This window comes from Sturnus vulgaris, chromosome 3 (assembly GCF_052056855.1).
Source record: "Sturnus vulgaris isolate bStuVul1 chromosome 3, bStuVul1.hap1, whole genome shotgun sequence".
In the NCBI taxonomy this organism is placed as follows: Eukaryota; Metazoa; Chordata; class Aves; order Passeriformes; family Sturnidae; genus Sturnus; species Sturnus vulgaris.
This window is the reverse complement of record NC_142245.1, coordinates 87301697-87323801: the sequence shown is the minus strand read 5'-3', so window position 1 is coordinate 87323801 and position 22105 is coordinate 87301697. Positions and strand designations below refer to the sequence as shown.

The 22105-nt window shown below is 37.2% G+C and overlaps 1 protein-coding gene across 14 annotated transcripts in view; it reads left to right on the top strand.

Annotated features, from left to right (window-relative positions):
* Positions 1–22105, top strand: part of ADGRB3 (adhesion G protein-coupled receptor B3) — a 440618-nt gene that overhangs the window by 3360 nt on the left and 415153 nt on the right. For all 14 annotated transcript variants that reach the window (XM_088162232.1, XM_088162231.1, XM_088162222.1 and 11 more), the window contains exon 2: positions 41–809. In XM_088162232.1, coding sequence (XP_088018358.1) covers positions 56–809 — 754 coding nt within the window. In that variant the 5' untranslated portion in view covers positions 41–55. The remainder of the gene's footprint in view (positions 1–40; positions 810–22105) is intronic.

The window sequence follows — 22105 nt, the reverse complement described above, 5'->3', positions numbered from 1 at the left end:
GAATTCTACTTGCATTTTTATTTCATTTCATCTCCTACAGGCCAAATGACATAGGATGAAGGCTGTTCGTAATTTGCTGATTTATATATTTTCCACCTATCTACTGGTTATGTTTGGATTTAATGCTGCCCAAGACTTCTGGTGTTCCACGTTGGTGAAGGGGGTCATTTATGGATCGTATTCTGTAAGTGAAATGTTTCCTAAAAACTTCACAAACTGCACTTGGACGCTGGAAAATCCAGATCCAACCAAATATAGTATTTACCTGAAATTTTCCAAAAAGGACTTCAGCTGCTCCAACTTTTCCCTCTTGGCTTATCAGTTTGATCATTTTTCTCATGAAAAAATAAAGGATCTTTTAAAAAATAACCATTCTATAATGCAGCTCTGCAACTCCAAGAATGCTTTTGTATTTCTGCAGTATGACAAGAATTTTATTCAGATACGTCGTGTCTATCCTATCAACTTCCCAGGATTACACAAAAAAGAAGAAGACCAAAAATCCTTCTTTGAATTTTTGGTGTTGAACAAGGTGAGCCCAAGCCAGTTTGGGTGCCATGTGTTATGCACTTGGTTGGAGAGCTGCTTGAAATCTGAAAATGGGAGAACCGAGTCCTGTGGGATCATGTATACAAAATGCACCTGCCCTCAGCATTTGGGAGAATGGGGAATAGACGACCAGTCCCTGGTGTTGCTCAATAACGTGGTGCTGCCCCTCAATGAGCAGACAGAAGGCTGCCTGACCCAGGAGCTGCAAACCACCCAGGTCTGCAATCTCACCAGAGAAGCCAAGCGGCCGCCAAAAGAAGGTAGGTGCTTCTGGGAGGGGGGGCTGAATGCCACGGCAGTGTGTAAGTCCTGCTGCCAGCTCTCCTTAATACTCACATTCGTTTCAGTGCTCTCCACTCTGGCTCTCCTCTAAATGAGGCAAAAGGGCTGGAGAAGATGCACACTCCCTTAAAGGCAGGGAAGGCTGCATTTTCATTTCTAAACTGGCCTAACCTACAGCATATAGTTCTGCTGAGCATCGTTGAAACTCCTCACAAGAGGATCCATCTGTTTTAAGGCCTCACTTACAGTAATGCCCACAGGTGGTGAGCCAGAAATCACTCTCCCCCTCATCACCTCTTTACAGCAACCACCCAACTGCAAAACCTTGGCCTTCTTGAAATGATCTCTCGACTTTGCAAGGAAAACATTTCCAAAGGCATGCAGGCAACCTGACCAAAAGACCAGGAGATTTGCCACGTTCAGGACATCTGGTCCCTGGGCCAGACCTCAGCAACCTACAAACAAACCAAGAGTAAATGCAATTCCAGAGGGTGCAGCCTCTGCCTGAGATGCCTGGAGAGGCGAGGCACTGCGCAGGCAGGACATGCTGGTTTAACCTCCTGGGAGCTCTGTGAAGGGGCACTGGCTGCTCCAGGCAGTCTCAGCTCCCGGAGATGAAGGCTCAGAATCTCATTGCAGTATTAGCGAGAAGGGGGTTGATGTGTCAGTCCCAGCAGCTGCTCCAGTCCCAGCAGCTGCTTCATGTCCCCGCTGGAAAAAGGAGAGGGGGGTCCTGTGGAAGGGTGGGAAGACAGGGGTCCAGCAGTTAGCATGGCAGACACCTAGTCCCTTTGCTGCATACCTCCTGTTTTAGCCTGACATTTTGGGGAGGTTGGGGTGGGAGGGTGATTTTTAGAAGGACTTTGAGGGGTTGTGAGGCAGGGAAAGCGTGAGTTGAACATAGAGGGGGGCTCTGGATGCAGACTCTTGGCGAGGGGTCCTTCAGAGCTGCCATGCGGGAATGGGGGGAGGGGGAGGATAAATCATCGAGCCTGGGGTATTGCATTTTAATGCAGGAAATGTTCCCTCTCTCCTTGTTTTTTGCATAGCCACAAAGCTCTCAGTCTGTGGCGAGGCAGTGCCAAGCTCCCAGCCCCCCTAATAGAAGTTGCTTTGTGGAGGAATGTAACATTGACACGTTGTTAGGAGAGGATTTTCTTTAAGGGCAGCCAAACCCCAGTGCTGTGGGAGAAGAAAAGCTGAACTTGCTCCAGCTGCCGCGGTGCCAGCGGCCAAGGGCAGGGCCGGGGGAGGGGAAGGCTGGCGAGTGGGGCGCTTAGAGCATCCTGTGGCTCCGCGCTCTCCCGCTCCCGGCAGCCCGGGATCAGAACGGTTCCAAGGGACCGGAGAGGCCCGGCTGCCGCAAATATCTCCTAGAGAAGCTCGGTCAGCGGCAGGGATGGTATTTAACATCTTTTAGCGCTAATTAGTGCCCAGGGAGGCAGAAGCAGCGCCGGCCGCAGCAGGCGGAGCCGGGCGGGAGCCGCGGGCGCTGCGCGGGTTTCGCACCGCCCGTCCGCGGCCATCCCGTCCCTCCGCGGCCATCCCGCCCCTCCAGCCTCCCCGGTGGGTCCCGGGAACCGCGGGGAGCCACGGCCCGGGTGGAGAGCACAAGCACCGCACACCCGGACGCGCAGGAAGCGCCGCCGCGGAGCGCGGCTCTCCCCCCGCATCCCCCCGGGCCAGCGCCGCGGGAGGCACGGCCACCGGGACCACCGGGACCACCGGGAGAGGCGCATCCATCCTTCGCCCCTGCCTCCCATTCCCGTCCTTTGGCGCCGGCTCCCTCTTGGGGCTGGGGCGAGGGAGCGCGAGCGCACTGGGTGCGCGGGCTGCCAGGAGCCCTCACATCTTTCCCCAAAATACTCTAAATTCCAAGGGGATGGGTGTATCCAGGTTAAAGCATCTGTTTCAGAAATGCACCTAGGTGAAAGCACAGAGGAAGCTTAGGGGAAGCATTTATTTGTTTTTTTCCTTCCTTTAAATTTTGAAACGTTTCCAGCATATTTTGCTTCCAATTTCAGACATATTTTTATTCCCGCCCCTACTCATGTATTTTCCTGCATATGAGCTTGAGAAACGGCATTGTTAGAGAGGGTGGAAATTTCATTTGGCAGGTGGAAGGTTTGATTTGCTTGTTTTTCACTCTAGTGGGGCCAGTTTTGTATTGATGAAAATTTTTACAGCATTAGAATTACTTCAATATTTTATTTAATTGCTTTAATGCACTTTGAAATTGTTCATCATAGTTTTACTCAAAGTTATAATCAGTTTGCAAAGTCAGCCTCACAGTACTTCTCAGTTAGCAGTAAGCTTTTTGTTTTCCACTCAGTGTCTGAAGCATTTTTTCCCTTTTCTCAGAAGGCTAAAAATCCGTGAGAGAGGTGTGTTTAGTCTTTCTTTTCTGTAGATACAGTTGCATTCATTAAGCACAACAGTCAGGTGTATCTGTATGTAAGAAGCTGGTTTGTGGTTCAGATCAAGGCCTTATTGAGGAATCAAAACATTGAATATTCTTCCTACAAACGACGTGGTTCATTACTTCTGTCAGCGAACATTAAGGCAAGAAATATAAATTTTGTTTTCACAGATAATCTAGTTCAAGTTAGATTGGTACAGGTAGCGTAAATAAGGTAGACCAATAACTAAGAAATGGTTGTTAGGGCTCATAGTGGCAACTGAAAGTGCAGTTTTGCTAGTGTAAGTTGAGTTTTAAGGGAAATTGAGTTTACTATTGAGAGAGTGCTTTAGATTTGATAAGACTGTGTTTTATGAATTTGTGCATTATTTTGAAGTTTTTATCATGACATTGCCTAAAAATGACTTTTGGAAAGGAATTGCAAAGACCTGACAGCTTTCTAAGTATTATGCAAACCTTCCCATCCATCAGATTTGCTTTCATCAAGCTTGACTGTATGAAGTGTAAAATCTTTTCCCAAAACTATTTCAGTCACATTTTTAGAACCCTTATGTAAATAGAGAGCATTTAGATTAAAGCCAACTGTTTCTATTTTGAACCTCTGAAGATTTTTACGATTTTGAATATGATAAATGGCTTAGGAAAATGGATGAAAGTCGGTATTTTTCCTTTTTAAGAAGTGTTGCATTTTCAAAAGACGTGACAAGTATACAATGGATCATTGTGTTTCTAAATGTGCTGAACAATGAAAGGATCTAGGTCAAAAAAGTAGAAGCTGCAACTATTGATTTTTAATAAAAAGCTTTGGAAATATGTGGTTTATTCAGCATTTCTTCTGTAGGAAGATCATCTTTGGTGTCATTGATTGAAGTAGTATTGAAAATCGCTACCATTTCACTTAGACTCAGTTTCCTGGTATCTAGATCCTTTTCTGTGGCCTTACATTTGAGATGTTTACCCTGGATCAAAGCACTGGCAAATAGATCTCAATGAATACTTTGGCAGGGTCCTAAATTTAAATGCTGTGGGGAATTTGTCCTCCTGATCTTCAGTGCTGTAACTGAAGTATGTCATGAAGTTTCTGTCAATAAGACAGGGCTCAGTTCCAAGTCTAGTAGACATGTAATGACTTTCTATGTAGTCAATCTAAGAGAGACTCCAAAAGTCTTTTTTCTTAGAGTTGCCATAATATAATTGTGGAGCTTTGTAATAGTTACTTAGAGAGGAATTATAGAGAGTTTCCTGTTGTGTTTACTGCCAAATCTGTCAGGATTCCTCCTAAAAGAATGGAAATAATTCTTTGTCCTGTTACTTGCATCCAAGAGAAGAAGAGATGTTCACATTTGTTAAATCTCAGCATTTGGAGTACCAAGCTTAAGCTTGTATCTCATCATCAGTTGGTCTAAAATAATTTCAGTAGGGATATTTTATTATGCTAGAAATGTAGCATTGGTCTACTTTGTCTGAAATTCTAGAGCTCACTGTCTACCATCAGCATTTCAGTATTCAGCAGCTGATATTTTTTTCCTGATTTCAAATCTGACAACAACAAAGATCTTAACAGAGGATTTACTGTTAGAGATGCGTCTTTAAAATAATAATTTATGTCACACTGTTGAATAATAGTTAGATGTAGGATGCAGACAGTTTTGTAGAACCTTCATGACATGTATGCATTTATTTATATGCCATTCCATGAATGCCCACTTCCTGTTGCACACATTTGAGATTAATTCATAATATTCATCACATAACCAGAGGTCACTGGCTCGGTGAGTGGGCTGGACATCCCTAGTCAGAAAGTCATAGTCAGTAATTCCATGTCATACCATGGCTCCATCACAAGATTAAAACTGTTAAATCACTGATTTGTCTAGTAAGGTCAAAAATTGCAAAATGGAGTCTGACAACCATATACTTCAACAGGAATATTTAATATTTAGTGTACAACAACCATTTGACACTAAAATAAAATACAGAAAATCAAAAATAAATAAAACAGTTGTCCAAAATATTGAATGACTGCAGTAATATACTTGAAAGAGGCTTAATAATTTTTATATCCTTCTGCTTGCAGTGGCCCTTTTATTCATGAGTTCGAGGGGACAAAGGAGGATGAGTACTAAGGGAAAAACACATTTTTGAATTTTGTGTGATGAGTATTTTTCATTACGTTTTACAAAATATTGTTTGAAAACTTTAAGCTAGTACACTAAATAAGTGGTTACCATGCAGGCTATGAGCAGTTTTAAGCAGTTTTGTTATTACACGAACAGTGACGAACAGTTTGATCTCAGTGAAAATCTAGGCTATAAAGAAGAATAATTTCACTTTAAATATTAACATAAATATTATTCCCACTAAAATGCTCATGGCAAAAAAAAAACATAGAAGCATTAACAGAACCAGTTAAAGAGATCATGTCTGTGAGTCTGGTTCCCCATGGAAGGACATATTTTAAAATCTCCTATGGATTCCTATGTGCTACATAATATGCCTTATTTTGACTTTGCTGGAAGAAAACGATCACCTTAAAGCTTTATACTTTTAGTACATAGTTGAGTCATTCTGAACCACTCATAGAAGGGTGCTTTATCACAGTCATGTGAGTTTGATTTCAAATTCTTTTTTTGAAGTAGTGCACTGTAGAAAAAGCCTTAATGATCAGCACCTCCTTTAATCAATAAGCCTTACCTTTGTTTTAAATTATTATATGTGATTATCACTAATGACTGTACTTTAGTTTGTGCTGTATTGATTATTTCCACCTGATTTACTTCAGTAAACTATGAAGATTCTTGTTTTGACATAAAAGTTTAGAAGTTTGTGTGCAAGAGTAATCAGCACTTCATGTATGTGTGTGGAATTCAGTGGGATTTGGATCAATCCATAAGAGAATTGTGTGATGCTTTGAGAAAAGAAAATACCCAGAGCATTTCCTTTATGGTACAAGAAAGCCTATATAAATGGTTTTGCTTCCAGTTATTTAAATACTTTATTATTAAATGTACTTTTCTTTCTCTAGGTGGCAATTTCTTAGATATCAGAGATTCTCTAAGTATTTTGTTTAGCACTTCTCACACACTAATGAGATGGCATATTATTTTTTGGGAAAAATTAGCCAGCTTCAGTCGAATGTTTGCCTTAGGAAGGATCACAGGTGTCCTGTACAGGATTTGAATAGCAGTTTTTCATCAACTCACTGCTTGTTTAAAACATTCATGGCTTAAGTTGAATAGTATGTTATAGCCCAAACCAGGTTTTTAATTTCTCCACATGTCATTTTTGCTTGAATTAAATCTCTATGTACATGATTACACTCAGACATTGGAAGACCTGCTCTCAACTGGGCATAAATGCTGCTACAAACCTCCACTCTTAGAAACTCGGGACATAAATAGAAACCAGTGATAAAGAATGGGCAAGTATAGAAACAAATTAAGTGTTCAGAAGGAAGTCAAAGCAAATACCCAAATTAGGAGCAGAATTCAAACTGTCTTGCTGCTGCCTCCAGTGAACAAGTGTTTGGTAATATTGAGTCCTGTACCATCAGTTATTTCACACCTTGAAATCATGTCTTGAAGTCATGCCTTTTTTGTTGGCCATCTCCTGCCAGTAAGCTGTGCCTTTTGTCTTCAAATTCTTCCAATTACCCTTTGTCTGGGTGGAAAAGGTCCACAATATGTTTGCTGTATTTTGGACTTTGCCCTCTGATGATGATCATGTGCTTTTGACAAATGTGGAAGTGTTCCAGTGTAGAACAGCCATTAGCAGAAGTTGATGTAGATTCTACTTACATTGTGGGATTTCAGTTGTTAACTCTTAGTGACGTTACATGAAATTATATTATGACATAATGCAAGTACTAAATTTTTTATTATGCATTGGTTTACACCTATGTGTTTCTATTTTATGCATTTATAGAATACAGTGATTTACAGTGATGATTTACATTCAATCTGTTCTCCTGTGCTCTTTTTAAAGCAATTTATCCTCTTCTGTTCAAATCTATCCATATTGCTGTTTTGTTTGGTTTTCTGCTTGCAAAAGCATGGAAAAATCTGTCTTTGTCTGTGGGTATACACAGAGGAATTTTCAGAGGAGACTTTCTTTTTCTCTTCTTAGGGAATTAAATTTATGAAGTTTATTCAGTTGTGTTTTATCAAAGGATTCCAACTTAGAGTTGTTGTAGCTCTCAAATTGGAGTTTAGTTGTTCATTTATAAATATGCAGTAATTGTAATAAAACAAAGGTCAGTGCAGAATTCTGTTGAGAATTATTTGCATTCACTGTTAACAAGAAATATAAAATGCTCTTTAGGACAGAGAAAGTTGTACATGATATAAAATACAAATTTTCAAATTATGCATCACTGATTTATGAATATTTCAGAGTTTCAGCCCTTTCTGATATTAGTTTAATCTCAAGAGGAAGACAGTCAAATTTTTCAAAGTTATTCTCGGTTTTGTTAATCTTTTAGAGAAGTTATGAATAAAGTTTTTGTCAAATTATGGGCACAGTTTTCTGATGGACATCATCAGAATAAAAACAATCAATAATAACATTGTACAAGATCCATGTTGTTACTTTGCTCTGCAAAGGCACAATTATTGTCTTTACTCAAGACAAATTCACCATTCTATCAATATAATTTGATATAAAGGCAGATTATATTAGACCCCACAAAAGAGGTATGAAACAGCAATAATGTGTTTGTACTACTAAAAGCAAATTATTTCATAATTTTTATTTATAAATTATTTTTCCCCCCTGTAGTTTTACTTTTGAAACCATCCTTGCCATTTCGTGGAGCAAAGCAGAGGTACTTTCAAGAAAACTCAGTTATGTAACTTCTTGCTGCATTTCTTTCAGTTTTAGCTGGTTAGTCTGTCTCTGTGTGCTTTATTTCAGTTTCTTTTTCATTATCTGGAGGGAAAAAAGGCACATGATGTACTCAAATTAGTATTTCTTTGATGGTGTTGAAAATGTATGCAGCTGAAATTTGGAAGCAAGCTATTTTCAGTAATTAGGTCCAAATTTTATTTATATCTCCTAGAAATGGCAGAAACCACAACAAAAATCTAAAATTTGAATAGCATCCATTTCCTGGTAGTGCAGTAGAAAATTGGTGGCAATGGGGTGAACATCTCACCCACTTTTGGGCAATTTTCACTAATTTGCTCTCTTTAATTCTCCAGGAGATAATGAAACATTTTGGGAGCTGACTGGTACCTGTTGCTCTCCATGTACTGCTAGCTCATTCATCTGTTATGTAGGGATACACCTACATAATTTTTATTATAATCATTATGTAAGGATACACATACATTCCTTATGTTAAGTAGGAATTTGTTGACCATTGTCACCAACTAAATTATGCTGTAACAAGTTGTTTGTGAGTATCTGAGGCCCCATTGTGGCTTTTCTACTTTCCCTTTGCTGAGTAATGTCAGTACACCAACCAAGTAGAAAACTATTCACCTTAGGTTTTTTAGATGTATGATCTTGTTGGGCAAGTGTGCTCTAATGGCCCAGCTAAGCTTCCATTGGAACCTAAAAGTGGCACAAAAAAGAGCTAGGGAGAAGAAGCGATGCTGATTCAATGCAGTTTAAATATGCTTAGGTAAAAAAGTCTATCAAAAAGTGGTTGATACATGTTACCCTTGCCTGCTCTTTTGGACAGAATGGCAGCCAATTACATAATACTGTGTTTCTAGGCAGTTGCACCATGTTTGATTACAGTATTACTGGCAGATCCTTCAAAATAGAGTCCAAGATACGTGTTTATCCAGGGCTTCCCACTGACGATTAAAGAGTGGTGCAGATTGCTATGAAAGTGTGCACAGAGTGCTTGGGGATAAGTCAGCAAAGCCTTTGTAGCTCGTTCCAGAAGTGCAGTTAGAAAGGGTTTAAATTACAGATTCGAAAATCAGAGAATCTAATTCATGCTGTTTATTGGTTGTGAGAAATAATATTGCTTCATGCAAGAATACTTTTTCCCAAAAAGCTTTTGGAAGATCTTAAGTCTGAACATTTCATGTGAAATATTTCTTTGAATCCTAAATAGTTGTTTTTTTTCTTTTTTTTTTTTTTAAATAGCATTTGCTTCTCTATCCTATTCTTTCCATTCCATTCTGTACTGTACACATAGAAGATTTTAATTGTCTGCAAAGCTGGGCACTTCAGCCTGAACTGTTAACAAGTTGTGATTTTATCCTTGGAAGTGTTTTGTTTGTTCTGTGGCATTGGCCAATATCTGCAGTAACTGGCAAACATACAGATGCTCCATACTGGTGTGTTTGAAGGTTGATAGATGTGCTTCACACTGACAAGGGAGAAGAGGGAAAACGTTCAGCACTGCAGGTGTAATGTGAGTACACAGCCTTGTCCAGCTGGCCTGTCTGCATCAAATGTTTAGGAATTCACTAATAGTACAAAGAGTATCAGAAAGTTTCACTCTCCTTGGAAGGGAGGAATGTGCCAAGGCTGGGATATTAGCCAATAGCAGCAACTGATAAGGTTGTGAGAGTTATGTATGGGTCCATAGGGCTTCAGTGGATTATGCTATTATTTAGGTTAATAAATGCAATAAATACTGGTTATACCTCTTGAAGCAGTATTACACTCAGAAAAGTTTGATGGTTATTGTCCTCGGAGAGTTTAATGTACCTAAAAATAATTGGAGCCTGCTCTGGAACCAGTGTTTTCGTGTCTTGTGAATGAATTTTCAATTATGTATTCACTGAATTTTTAGCATTTTCACAAAAATTGAAGCATCTTCATAATTAGGAAAGATCAGCAATATCCCTATTCCTTGGCTGGACAGAACCTTCTGAGAAGCAGAGCCAGACTGCTCCAAGTGCTGCAATTGTTTACAGGACATTCAGGTCTGGTTTGAGAGTTTATACACAGAAGATTATAAAAGGGGGATGCCATCTCTACTTGTGACTTGTGCAAAGCTTGGTCAAGCTGGTATGACCCACAGCCACCTTTTGGAATCACTCTGCTCAGGAGTGTGCTATGTCTCACAGTGAGGCAAAACCCAGACCCTCGTGTGCACCTTGCTCAGGTTGCTTTGAGGCTCTTAAACACCAGCAGGCGTGAGCTGCCCTGGGATGAACATTTTGGAGGTCCTCATTTTCAGTGTGGGTCTTGAAAGTGATGATGAAGCATGTAAACTTACTTGATTTCTATTGTGAATGCTTTTTGATGTTCCTTTCCCTGTGGTGTTGTTATAATAGTACTGCCTTGCCTTCTGGTAAGATTAAGAGGATAAGTATGTTCAAGTTTTCTTGGCAATCAGTGTCACACTGTTACTCAGCATATATAGATTATGCCATTACTGCTAAACCTGAAAGTCTTTTTTCCCCTCATAATTCTGAGGAAAATCAAATCCCCATTTTCCCTGAGTATTTTCTGGTGGTTGAAGTGAACGTGTGAATTTATTTGTTGCTCTGCAGATGAAATAGATGAAGAGAATGAAGGACTCTGACATTTATCTACTATTTCATGTTTTTAAGTTTTTGGATAATGGATTTTTGTTCATGTGAAATCTGAATTGTTGCAAAAAATAGGTTTTAGTCTGGTAACATTACATGTACAGTAACTTTACAATAACTGAATTTCTAGAATAAATAAGATATGACAGGGTATCCAAGCATGCCAGGATGTAGCATCTAAATATTTTTCAGACATTACTATATTCCCGCTTTTGTGTTTACTTGTACATAAACTCATTGAATCAACATCATTATTAATGTAAATAGGATTTAATTAAAAGTAGGTTTGCTGGTAAACGCTCTCAACTGGAGATGTGAGTTCCTGAAATATGTCTAATCAATATTAGAACAGGAAACCATTATTTTAGTATTAAAAATATTTTCTGTAAATATTATTAGAAATTAATCTCATCAACAATAATAAATTGCAGTCAAACAAATCAATATCAATAAATATCAATAATAACAATTAATTTACTATATATGAACTGCCTTACATAAGTTCAGTAAATATTCTTTGCTTTTGTTATCCTGGAACCCAGTTCTGTCTAGTTCCCAGATTTGCTCTGCTTTAGATGATCATCAGTGCATTATTCATTAGCTCTGGGATCCCCAAAGCCATCTTTTGCCTTTCCCTGGCCCTTCCAGACCTGCACTGCACCGACTGTCTCCTGCTTGGGCACCTGGGTTCTGTACAGAACAACTGTTTGTTGCTACCCTCTATAAAAAGAATGTGGTTCTACAAAGATAAGCAAAAGTTAAACAAATCAGGCAATAGCTTGTTAAACAAGCTGAACAAAGCTCCAGGAAGAGCAAAACAAGTTCAGACAATATTTGACATGTCCTGAGGCCTTTAAATGGCAATTGCAGTGCTGAATGTATTGTGATACAGGGCTAAACTAAAATGCATTTAGAATAATGAAGAATGGCAGTGGTTATTGTCATTGTACTTTGTTTTCCCCTTTTTGTTGAATGTGTCCAAAAACTGCCATGGACTTGGTTTCAAAAGTTTTAACTTGCATTGTTTTTTTACTAGATGAAAAAAAAGTAGTGTCACATTTTTGATTTACAGTTGATAAATGGTGTCACATTAGACACATCTGGATAAAAACAAAAATTTCTTTAGGAGCAGTTGGGTGATGTTTGTCTATGAGCGACAACTGCTGTAGAAAGATGCTTTTTACTTCTCGTTTTTGGGTAAATTTGGGGTTGTATTTGTCTTTAGAATATGTGTCTGAACACAAAGTTGACAATCATTTGAGATGACAGCCACTGTCAGGGAGTTCACCCTAAGAAGAGGGCATTAAATTATGAAGTGTTGGAAGATAATATTTATTACAATATGAACTGTGGAAGAATATATGCCCCTAAAGGATGTTAGGATACATAGTAGAAGTTATCAGAAAATACAACAGAAAGGTCATCTTAATAACAGAATTTGTAATTTGCTCAGATGTCGTGAGGTGAGAACTTCAAAACAAGCACACAAGATGTTTTGGCGATCCACAGAAATGTTGTATAGTAACTATATGTTTCAGAGATTAGTAACTGCCATTTTAAAAAATCCTAACTGAGTATCTTGCAGTAATGCTGTGGCATAATTTCAAATTAATTTTACATATCTTAAGGTTTGTTTTCTGTTGCATGTATACTTCAACCTCAGTATTTCACTTCAAAAAGAGTATAGAAAATAATACAAAATAATTTTACAAAAAATAAATGTAGATATTTTTAAAGATCTAGTTATTATTCTGGCTAAGATTGATCTCAAAAAATGCAAGTTATTTTGCTAGCAGTACAGAATATTGTGAATTCCATAGCTCTGTTGACACAGATCTTTGTTACATGTCTGATACCAACCAAGGATTTAGGAATCTTGTCCAGTCTTTCATCACAGCTCAGTTATCATTACAAGTCCTGAGCTTATGTGTCATGATTGCTTACAGTCTTTGTACATTTTAAAGGCAAATACTGTTAGTGAAAGGTGATATTTTTTTTGGCAAATTAAGGAGAGTCCCTTTTGTATTATGAAGTCTATGCAGATATATACACAGAGAAAATCAGATTTCAAATTAACTTAAAAGATGAAAATTTTGAAGGTATTTTTTGTTTTACGTGGATTAATTCAAAATGCATAAATAAATGAAACAACAGTGAAGAGAAAGAGGGTAGACTGGAGATTTCTTTATGAAAAAATACTGGAGATGCTAAATCTCTTCTATTGAAAGACATTATTGCGATATGACACCAAGATTGTGTCTGGTACTGTGATATAGTTGGGAATTCTGCCATTTCAGGACAGGGATCCTTTTGGCATGCAGTTAAAAAGACTCCCGGTATTCTTCTTTGTTCCTTTGGCAGACACACATTGCTCATGGTAGCAGTGATGTGCTGGCGAAGACACAAAGTGCTGTGTTGATCAGAGAATACATTATGTGCATGCTAACTTGAAGGATGATCACACACTGTTCCTCTCGTAAGACAGACCCTCAGGCCACAAAGTCCATTTCAGCATATTTGGTGTTTCTAACTTGTAGTTCTCTGTTAGAAATTGTCACATTGCCCCAGTGGAGCTAAATAGTGAGCATGCTTCTTGGTTTGCAGCTCCTGACATGAGGTTTATACATACTTAATCTTCCCTTGAAATTATACTGGCTCTAAGCATGGTTTTTGATTTTTTCCCCTTTGGTCTCGCTGTGCTTTGTCTTGTGTCTAGGTTGTTAGCCCTTTACATTACTCTTTCAGCTAAACCCTCAGATTTCCCAGAAGCTTGCACTTTCACAGAGCTCCAATCTTATTAGTACTCTAAATTTGCAGTTTATCACATTTAGGGCGTAAAACAGGTGAAATAAACAAACACAGAAGCTTCATAGGAATTACAAATGAATAAACCCTGAAAACAAAATAAAAACCTCTCTTATTTCAGCTAGCCTGAGAAGTGCACAGGCTTGAACAAAGTCATAGAATCCCTGTATTTAATCCTCTGACTTTTTTCCTCATCACTCCAATCACACAACCAATTGAAGTCACTGAAGAGTCCAGTATCCTCAGCCCAGTATTTCCTCTATGTTCTCAGCAAATCTGTTTCTTTTCTCCCATTGCCGTGTGCCATCTGCTTCCACTGGTTTTCTCCATTGGTTTTATGTACAAAAAAAAGATCTCAGTCACAAAAGGCAGGATATGCCTTCCAGCCCATGCCTCATTCATTTCTGCAAGTCTTATTACTCCTCTAATGGTAAAGTGTAGGCAGAAAACCAAATTGCAGTGGGCTAAGCTGGAATGTGAATCAGATGTGTATGTGTCCTAGAGCCTAGGACAGAAATCACTTTAACCTCCAGTACATAGTGTGAGTTCCTTTGACTTGCTTCTGCTGACCCCATAAAATCTTGCTTTCTTATGTCGTGCAGTGCTGTAGTTTCACAGGAATTCCAGAAACTGCTGACACTTAACATGAGCCCTTTGCCTACTAGTGAGAGCAGTATCCCAGAAAAAACAAGGGCTTATGTTTCCTCAGGGTCCGTATAGCCATGAACATGCAACTTCTCTTCCTATATGTGAAGGGTCTATTCCATCATTTTCTGTGCCTGGTATTTTTCTAAGAAAGCAAAAAGTCTATAGGATCAGCTCAATATTCTCACAAATATATAGCACTGCCCAAGAGCATGTAGAGGTTTGGTTGACAGCAGGCCGTGTACCTTTTTCTGTCACACCACAGACTTGTGTTCACCTAGGTCCCTGACCAAGCTCAAAGAGGGAACAAAGTTCAGTGTGCAGTCCTGAAAGCCTTTATTTAGGCCACTGGAAACAAGAATGTCCCCACATAGACTCTTCAGAAGCTAATTTCAGATCGTCTGCACCACTTGCTTGAAATGCAGCTTTCAATTCTGCTCAACCCTCATATAGCAGGTATCTAGACCCATGTGCAAATATTGTGAGTTAATCCATTTGCAGTAGCCTTGAAGATTTTAATGATATTGCTACACAAGCCTTGCTTGTGTTAGTATTTAATATCTTCTGATGTCAGTAGGATTGAAGGAAAGAAGGTTAGTCATAAAGTCTTTCATGTTCTTTGGTTTTGGGTGCTATCAGCTTAAGCACAAGAACTACTAGGAAGAACCACACACTCTCTTAAAATTACAATTCACAGTGAAATTTCTAGATTTTTAAATAGCAATCGTTAATTTCTGTGATTTTATATATATATATTTATATCTATATATAGATATTCTGTGATATTGATATAGAAACAGTTACAATCTAGTTAGTCATTAGCATAAGTCAAAGGTACAGGTGTTATTTAATCAAGGTTTTATTTTTCTTGCTGCAGTTGTTTCACTATCACAAGTAATTACTACATTTTTAATAAATCTGTTGTGGGTAAATGCACTGGAGTCTACTCAAATCTAACTACCTTAATCTAAACGACATAAGGCTCTGAAATCACATGAATTATAAACAACATGGAAACACTTTCATTTGTGAGTAAAAATGGACAACAAATGACATGATTAAAACAATCAGTTCAATATATGTTGTATATTTTCTGTTTTAAATTATTTATAATAGAAGTCACTGTAAGCTCAGAGAAATTGAAATAGATGTCTACATAGAGGCATTATTTACAATTTCATTTGAAGGACATAGGTGGTCAGGGACCATTGAAATATGTGGTTTTTTAACATAGAATAATACCTGTGATCCTTCAAGCCCATTGTGGGTAATACCAGAGAAATTCTTTAGAATGAGCCTCGGATTTTTATGGGATTGGCTCTGTTTGGTTTGAGGATTATGGAATGTTAAATACTGTTAGGAGGGAGTAATCCATGTGGGCTGGTTGTCACCTCTGCCAAAGAAACAGATGGACTGATGACCTTTTCAGGGCAATGTTACAGCTATGTGCTTTTGACTGGCCATGGTGCTAGGAGCACTCTTGTGCTTGGAGCTGCCTTTATTCAGTTAATCTTAATTTTTGTTACTGAATAGCTGTTTGCTTTTTATTCAAGAAAATGCTCTAAATACCTCTCCCTTTTTCTAGTCACCCTGTCTCCAACACCTTGCCACACATAAAGTCATCTTAGTTCTCCCAGGTGAATATTTAGTAGCGTGAATCTTGAACTCTGGCCAGGTATTGTACATCGTACATCATCTGTGTCCACACAGGCGTCCCCTGCAATGGATACTGCACATATCTGTTTCCCAAGAAATTTCATTTCTGTGTACACCACTGATTAGTCACATGATAAGCACAGCCACACATAACTCAGTTGTATAATTCTAACAATTACGTTTTCCATGAATGTACAAATCTATGGTAACATTAAAAAAATCAATGCCAACTCACTGACAAATATGCAGTAAAAATGTTTAAACAGATTTCCTAATGCCATTAAATTAAATTTACTTTTTCCTGAATTTGTCTGTCTTACTCCATTATATGTGCATTAGATTTTTTCCTATATATTTGCCTAAATTGTTGATATCAGTGATTAAAATGCAATTTATGCCTCCACCAGTAAGTCTAAGAAGTTTATGAGAACAAGGGTACCATGGTATCCATATTCAGGATTTTGTTGCATTTTAGCATTTCCTTGGTGTGACGTGTTGCACAGGATTCAGGATTTGAGCACTCACAGAAGACAAGAGTTTGAGTTTTCCATCTTATGGCTTCTTTCATGTTTGAGAGTACTTCACTGCATTCATATTACCAGATGTGATAATAAACTGAAGAGATCTTAAGGCTGGTACCTTAAGGCTAAAATTTTACTTGTATACCTATTTAATGAATAGATTAAAAAATGCTATTGAAATTATCTGAAATAGACTCATGGGTAAATTTAGGTCTGAAGGGTTCTGATGGTCATGTAGTTGAATCCCTTGCTCAGGGTGAAACTAATTGAGTTGCATATTTTATTTTATTTGTACATATTTTCTCTTTGGTTCATGGTGAGGTTCTTTTAATTCCTAATAGTTTGTATATTTGTCAGGATTCAGCAAATAACCAGACCCATAATTGAATCTAGATTGTATGTTGTCAATGAATTTTGTTATTTCTGTCAGTCACTGTAATGGACCATGGGTTTTTTCAGTTATTCTTTGTCATGTTTCAGGTTGTAGTATTCTAATTATTAGAACAATTACCTAAACCACAATGACAGTGTGCAGAATGGCCAAAATAGTTAATGTGAAGAACAGCTAATAAAAAACTCCAGAGACAGTTTTCCAGGAAAAATTATGGCTGAGTCATCCTTATTTTATAGATTTTTGGAACCGTTTTTTATTTAGGAATTCAGGTTCACTGATACCAAGAGGTTGCATTAAAAAAAAAAAAAAAAAGGGAAAAAAAAAAGAATAATAGTTTCTTACAGAATTTTACGTCATTCTCACAAAGTGAGGCATGTTTGTGTGCCTTCCCTTTTGCTTGTGATATGTCACAGCTGTACTGTGCTGTTGGTAGCTTCTGGCACTGAAAGACAAGATAAGCAATCACTACTGAATAGTGTTCTGGAAAGGGGGAAGAGAAGAGGCAGCCAGACAAAAATATTCTAAGTTAAAGCTTGTAGGGCAAAGATAAGGCAGCATAAAAAGAGAAATGGATTAATGCTAGCCAAAGGGGTTCAGATAATAAGGATTTTCTAACAACATCATAGGGAAAAAACAAATACCGAAAAAACTGAAAGGGATGATAATAATCGTATTGAAAATATCTGAGTTAAAAAGCTTCTTTTTAGGAATTGGAAATTGAGGATTAAGATTCTAGAACAATTAAAAAGTAAGGAGGAATTGACAAACAAAAAATAGGGTCATATGTGAGAAATCTGAATATGCAGAAATACAGTGTTACAAGGAATTATTATATACTATATACCATTAAATAACTAACGCAGGATAGTATAATCATCTTTTAATATTTAACAAGAAATTAGTAAACTTCAGTGTTCTAAGAATCCAATTTCTAGATTAGTAAAACTATTAAAAGACTCTGAAAGGATATCACTGTGTGAAAGTAACAAAATATTTTTAATTACAATGTGTTTGGTTATTTACTTAATTCCAATACTATAAATGTTACACAGCTTTTTGGGGGGGTTGTAAAATGGGCAAATGAAAGTATTAAGTGAGAAATTATGGATATTACTCATATTTCTGTAAAACAATTCATATTAGTTTAGGTTTTAACATATTTAAAAGTGGACTGGGATCTAGATGAAAACTATAAATTAATATCAATAGCATGCTGAAATATGCATAAATTCACATTTGAACTTACATCTCAAGTAGTGATTTAAAAAATAAAATAATTTACTAGATGAAATTTGAAGTTTAGCAATATATTAGGAGGAAATGCAAATAGTAGTAGAGACTGTGAGAAAAGAAGGCTTTGTATGTGTTAGAAACATGGGGATGACATATGATAATATAATTCAGAATACTGTAAAATACTGTAGCACTCTGTTGTAGAAATAAATTGAAATAAAATGTGAAGGGACAATCCTGAAAGCACTAGCAGTGAATGATACTTGGAGGCAATTACAGAGAGGAAGAGATGTCAAGAGTGATTTGGAACTCCTAACAAAAGGTCCCTATGTAATCAAAGAGTGAAAAGGTCTAGCTAAATTTATTGTTGTTTGTGAACTGGACATACATTTACAAGTCTTTTATTTTTATAGAATCACAGAATAATATAATATACAGTAAAGTTTCATTCAACACTTCTCTATTTTTCCTAATCCTAGGCATTATTGTTACACATTTTTACTCAATAAGCTTATTAATTTATGTTTATTGCTATATATTGCTATATATATCAATAAATCTAATTATATATCTGAAAGGTTATGAAGTATATTATCTATATTATACATTCCATTTAAACCTCTATGATAAGATAGTAAAGAATTTATATGATCTCAGAAATAAATATCATAATGAAAGGAAATTTCTGTACTCTGAACATGAAGTAATTAAAATATTGTAGGCAGAGTAGGCTAATTTAATTCCTAAATTAATTTGGTATTTTTCATCGTAGAATCACAGAATGGCTTGGGTTGAAAGAGGCCTTAAAGATCGTCTGGTGCCATTGCTGCCACCGTGGGCAGGGACACCTTACACTGGACTAGCTTGCTTAGGGCCCCATCCAGCCTGACCCTGAACACTTCCCAGGATGACCATCCACAAATTCTTTAGGCAGCCTGTTCCAGTCCTTGAGTACCCTCTGAGGAAAGAATTTCTTCCTAACATACAATCTAAATATCTCTCCTTCCAGTTTAAAGCCATTCCCACTCGTGCTATTTCTATCTGCTGTTGTAAAATGTTGCTCTTCCCCTTAAGTACTGGAAGGTCACAATTCGTGGAGTCTTTGTGGAGCCTTCTCTTATCAAGGCTGAACAACCTCAGCTTTCTCAGCCTGTTTTAGTCAGAAAGGTGCTCCATTCTTCTGGTCATCTTTGTGGCCCTCCTCTGGACTTGCTCCATACTGTGCTGAGGGCCCCAGAGCTGGACACAGCGCTGCTCGTGAATGGGGGAGAGGGGCAGATTCACCTCCCTCAACCTGCTGCTCACTCCTCTTCTGATGCAGCCTAGGATGCAGATGACATCTTAGTGACAGATAAGGATGATCTGTGAATGATAGAAGGACTGTTGGGCATGAATGACACAAACCTCAGTGTGTGTGGGAAGGCTTAATTACTCATGGGATGGCAAATTGGACCAACCATCACCATTGCCCCAGGGTGAGCCTTTCTGTTCATTGAGTTATAGGAGTATTAAATTCTCATTTATTTCAAAATAGAAAAACAGCTCAAGAACTGTATATTTCAGTGCTTACAGTAAGACTGAAATGGAACCTTGTGCATAAATATAAATATAAATATAAATATAAATATAAATATAATTTTTCTTCCAGATTCCCTGTTGTAAGGTGAACTCTATCCTACATATCTCCAGAAAACACTCTGGGCCTGCAAAACAAACCTAGCCTTTCCAGAGATCACTGTTTTCTCATTTAAAAAGCAGCTTACATCACCCTGGAGGGATTCTTAAGGGGTCACACAATATTCAGAAATCCAGGGTATTTTTGCACGACGTTTTTCCCTGCTATTAAGGTAAAGGCAGTCTTTCAGTCAGCCTCCAGCACTTTTTCTTGTTTTTCTTCTCAATTTCTCATTGCAGGATTAATTCCTTGAAGACTAGAGAAGAATATACTCTGGGGAAAGCCTGCAATGATTTCCTGTGTCACCCCTAGATTGTCTTAGGGCTAAATACACCAAGCATGTCACACTGAAGCAAAGAATTAATTCACTGAGACTGAGATATTGGTAAAAAGGATTAGACAGATATAGGAATAAAAGAGAACATCCCCAGTTATACAAGAGAGAAGTTTAATTCGTTTCTTACGGCACAGAATAAATTACTTTTTAGATGTTTGGAAAAGACTTGTCTGCTTTGGATTTCTTCAGTCGTCATAAGACTTGTCTTAGATTTAAAGTGTCTTTAGCAGGTATATTCTTACATATTCCAAAATTCAATGCTAAGGAAAACTTAGGATTCTGACATGTCAGTTGAGTTGCACTGAAATCTAGAAGGCTTGCTTTCTTAGTATATAGAAAGTTCAAATCTCTAACACATTTAATTCCTTGGCAAGGCACTTCTAGTAAGAGAATACTAAATTAGCTATACCCTTTTCAGGGTATATGCACATACATCTAACATGGTATTTCCCAGGCCCCTATGAACAGATCTATAGCGAGGCTGTGTTTGGAGACAGAAGAAATCTTTATTAGAAAAAGCATTACAATAGATTACAGTCATGTATTTGTTCACAAAAATCTGGCTTTAAAACGTATAGTTACTTTTCCCACAAGGGAATATGAAATGCCATTTATAAGGACACAACAGCCTCTGAAATGAAAAGGATATAAAAGATGGAAGTATGAGTCCTGGAAACACTTTGATATTTTAAGAGCACAGAGAGCTGTTTTCTGTGAGAAATTTTAACTTTTCTGTTATTCTTGCAGGCATTCAAAAGACCTGGATATTTTTCAGCTCTTATACAAAAAAAAAAATAAACACTACGAGTTTCCTTTTTAAAAAAATGAAACAAAACAGAAATAATAAAACAAAATTGGAGTCTTTTGCACAGTAGTTTGCTGGGGAGACATAAAAATAAACTTTATGCCTAAAGGAATGTGTTAGAGTTTGAAAAATGTCAAGAAAATTACTTTTTATTTTTTTACGTTTTTGTTTTTACTTTTTTTTCCCCCCAACATGCTGTGTTCTCTATAGAAGAACCATCTAGAAATTTCATAATTTAAGAGAAAATAAATCTTTCTGACGTATTTGCAACAGATAAATGCCAGATCTTATCTTTTTAGTAGATGTCATTGAAAAACCCTTTCCAAGGTATACTTTATATTGAGTACCTCATTTACATTAATAACTCATTAGACTAGCAGAGAAATATTTAAACAGCATTTTGTAGGTATTTTTGATTTTCACAAGACAAGTTACATTGCATTGGTCGCACTTTTGTTTATTCTTTGAGAACAAGGAAATATTTTAAAAGAATCCATGGATTTTAATACAAAATATAGCTGCATATATATAGGAATTAAAAAAAAATCCAGCATATATCTGAGAAAAAGCAGTAAAGTTGCTCTTTTCATTAAGTAAGAATTTATTTTTTCCTCTTTATCATGGCAGTTAAGTAGAAGAAGTAGAATCCCACTTCTGCATTGTTGATTTATTCTCAGATAAAATCCTACCTTGGGCTCTTGAGGTAAAAGTATCTGTTGCATTTCTTCAATGATTTATCTGCAGTAAAATCCTGCCTTTCACTTTAGATTCCATCAGATTCATAAAACCAACAGAGTAACAGGCTTTCATACTTTAACAGGCTTAAGGTCAAATGTTACATATATATTTAACCTATATATAGCTCAATCTGAAAACATCAGTAGAGTTATTAATTTTTAACAGTAATTTCAGCATCTAGAATATAAAACTCCTGTAAAAAGTCCGATTTTAGCCTATACTGCTCTTCATGATACTCGGTTCAAGAGAAGCAGGCTTTGAAACAGAGCTGAAATCTGACATTAGGTTTTATACAAGAGAATATAGATGGGCTTTGTAGCCTTTTTATTGAAGAACATATATTTAAAACACAGTAAATAAAATTAATCATCAGATTACACAAAAACTGTCAGCTTACATAATACTAAGACTGCTAGCATATTTTATTTTTGGCTACAGTTTTTATCAAATCTGTTGTTAAACAAGTATTCTATGCCATCATTGCATTGATTCTTAAACAATTTTGGTAAAATGCTCAGCAACTTATGATTTTTTTTTTTCTGAAAGG